Below are 1,542 nucleotides of genomic sequence, written 5' to 3'. Positions count from 1 at the left end.
CCCCCCCCGGGGTCGCGGAACAAGACCGCAGGTGATGCGTGTGATGCAGGACAGATTAGGGAAGACAAGCCTGCCGGCCTGCGGGTGTGTTGTGTGTCCGAGAGGGTGGGTGTGTCTCGTGTGTTTTTGTCGGAGGCCCCATGGGCCCAACTACCGTCCAGGCCCCCGGCCGGGGTGGGGAAGGGATGGCAAATGCGGGGCCAGAGGCCCCCGCCGGGCGGAAGGAAAGCGCTGGGCCCGTGTCTGGCGAGTCCGAGAGAGAGAGAGAGAGAAAGAAAGAGAGGACAAAGGAGAGCAGAAGCCTCCATGGGCATGTGCACCCCCAGTCGCCAACGCTATGGGAGGCGAGAGGGGCGGAGGAAGGGAGCCGGGCCAGCCAGTGTCGCCGGGGGCGGCGGGGGTCCCACCTTCGCCAGGGGCGGGCCGATGAAACCCGGAGCCCGGCCGGGAAGAGCCACTGCGCCCACGCACACACGCACACGCGCGCGCGCACGCCAGCGAGCCCAGAGATTGTCCTATGTGTGTTATGTGTGTGTGTGTGTGTGTGTGTGTGTAGTCCTCCGCCCCCCGCCCCCCAATGTGAAAGCACCACACGATGTGACTGAGGGGGGGGGGTCAGCTGAACACCACGCCAACAGGCAGGCCCGCAGGACCCCATGCCCCTCGCCCGGGGGAGGCCCTTGAGCCGCGCAAAGTTGGGCTGCCAGTTGCACAACGCTCGTCAACCTCGCCACTTCCAGCTCGGCCGGTCCTTGCCCGGCCCGCTGCCAAGAGACCAGGCGGGGGGGCAGGGGGGCACTCACCTGCTAGCCGTTGCTACCACCGCTGTCGAAGCTGGGCGACGTGTAGCCCCCCCCCCCTCCCCCCCGCGCGCCGAGCCCCCATTCCCCCCACGGCGTCGACGCGCTGGGGGGTGGGGGGGTGTGGACATGGGGGGCAGCTCGTGGGGCGCACATAGCCGGGACACCCCACAGCCCGTTCCTGGCACAGGCACGCCCGGGGCTCCCGGCGGCCCCTGCCCCCCACCGCCCCCGTGGATAAGTCCCTGCTCTTCGTCCGGCAAGCGCGTCCCCTTTGGGGGGGGGGGGGCTGGTCGGGCACCTGGCTGGAGTAGGCCGGCGGCAGCGCGCGTATAAACCACCACCGGAGGGGGGCGGCATACAACACACTAACCGGGGGCCGCGCTGTGCAATGTACACACTGGGTCAACGAGCCGGGGGGTCCGTTGTCTCGGGTTCACGCTCGCACCCCGGCCCCCACCCCCGCCCTGCCCCCTTCCGGCCACACCGGCACACACACACGCACACACACTCACACACACACAGAAGGGTCGCGACCGCACGGGTCACCCAGGAGGCCGTCAGGAATCCACCACAACATCAGGGGCCCAGCGGCTGGCCCCGCGAAAATGAAAAAGGCCAAGGCCTGGAAGGCCGCGCCAAGCGGCGCTCCCCCCCTCCCCCGGGGGGGGACGCGGGAGAGAGGGCCAGCCATGTCCAGCCAAGGGAAAGCTCCTGGGACAAAAGCCGCCGGGTGCCCCTT

The 1,542-nt window shown here is 69.7% G+C and overlaps 1 protein-coding gene across 1 annotated transcript in view; it reads right to left on the bottom strand.

Moving 5' to 3' along the window:
* Positions 1-1,379: 1,379 nt before the first annotated feature.
* H696_04310 (hypothetical protein) overlaps positions 1,380-1,542 on the bottom strand; it is a gene marked incomplete at both ends in the record, with an annotated part of 659 nt that continues 496 nt past the window's right edge. Inside the window, one exon of the mRNA XM_009498188.1 lies at positions 1,380-1,394. Coding sequence (XP_009496463.1) covers positions 1,380-1,394 — 15 coding nt within the window. The remainder of the gene's footprint in view (positions 1,395-1,542) is intronic.

Source organism: Fonticula alba (genome assembly GCF_000388065.1).
Source record: "Fonticula alba strain ATCC 38817 unplaced genomic scaffold supercont2.7, whole genome shotgun sequence".
NCBI classification, from domain to species: Eukaryota; order Rotosphaerida; family Fonticulaceae; genus Fonticula; species Fonticula alba.
The sequence above is the reverse complement of the archived record's forward strand: the minus strand, read 5'-3'. Positions and strand labels throughout refer to the sequence as shown.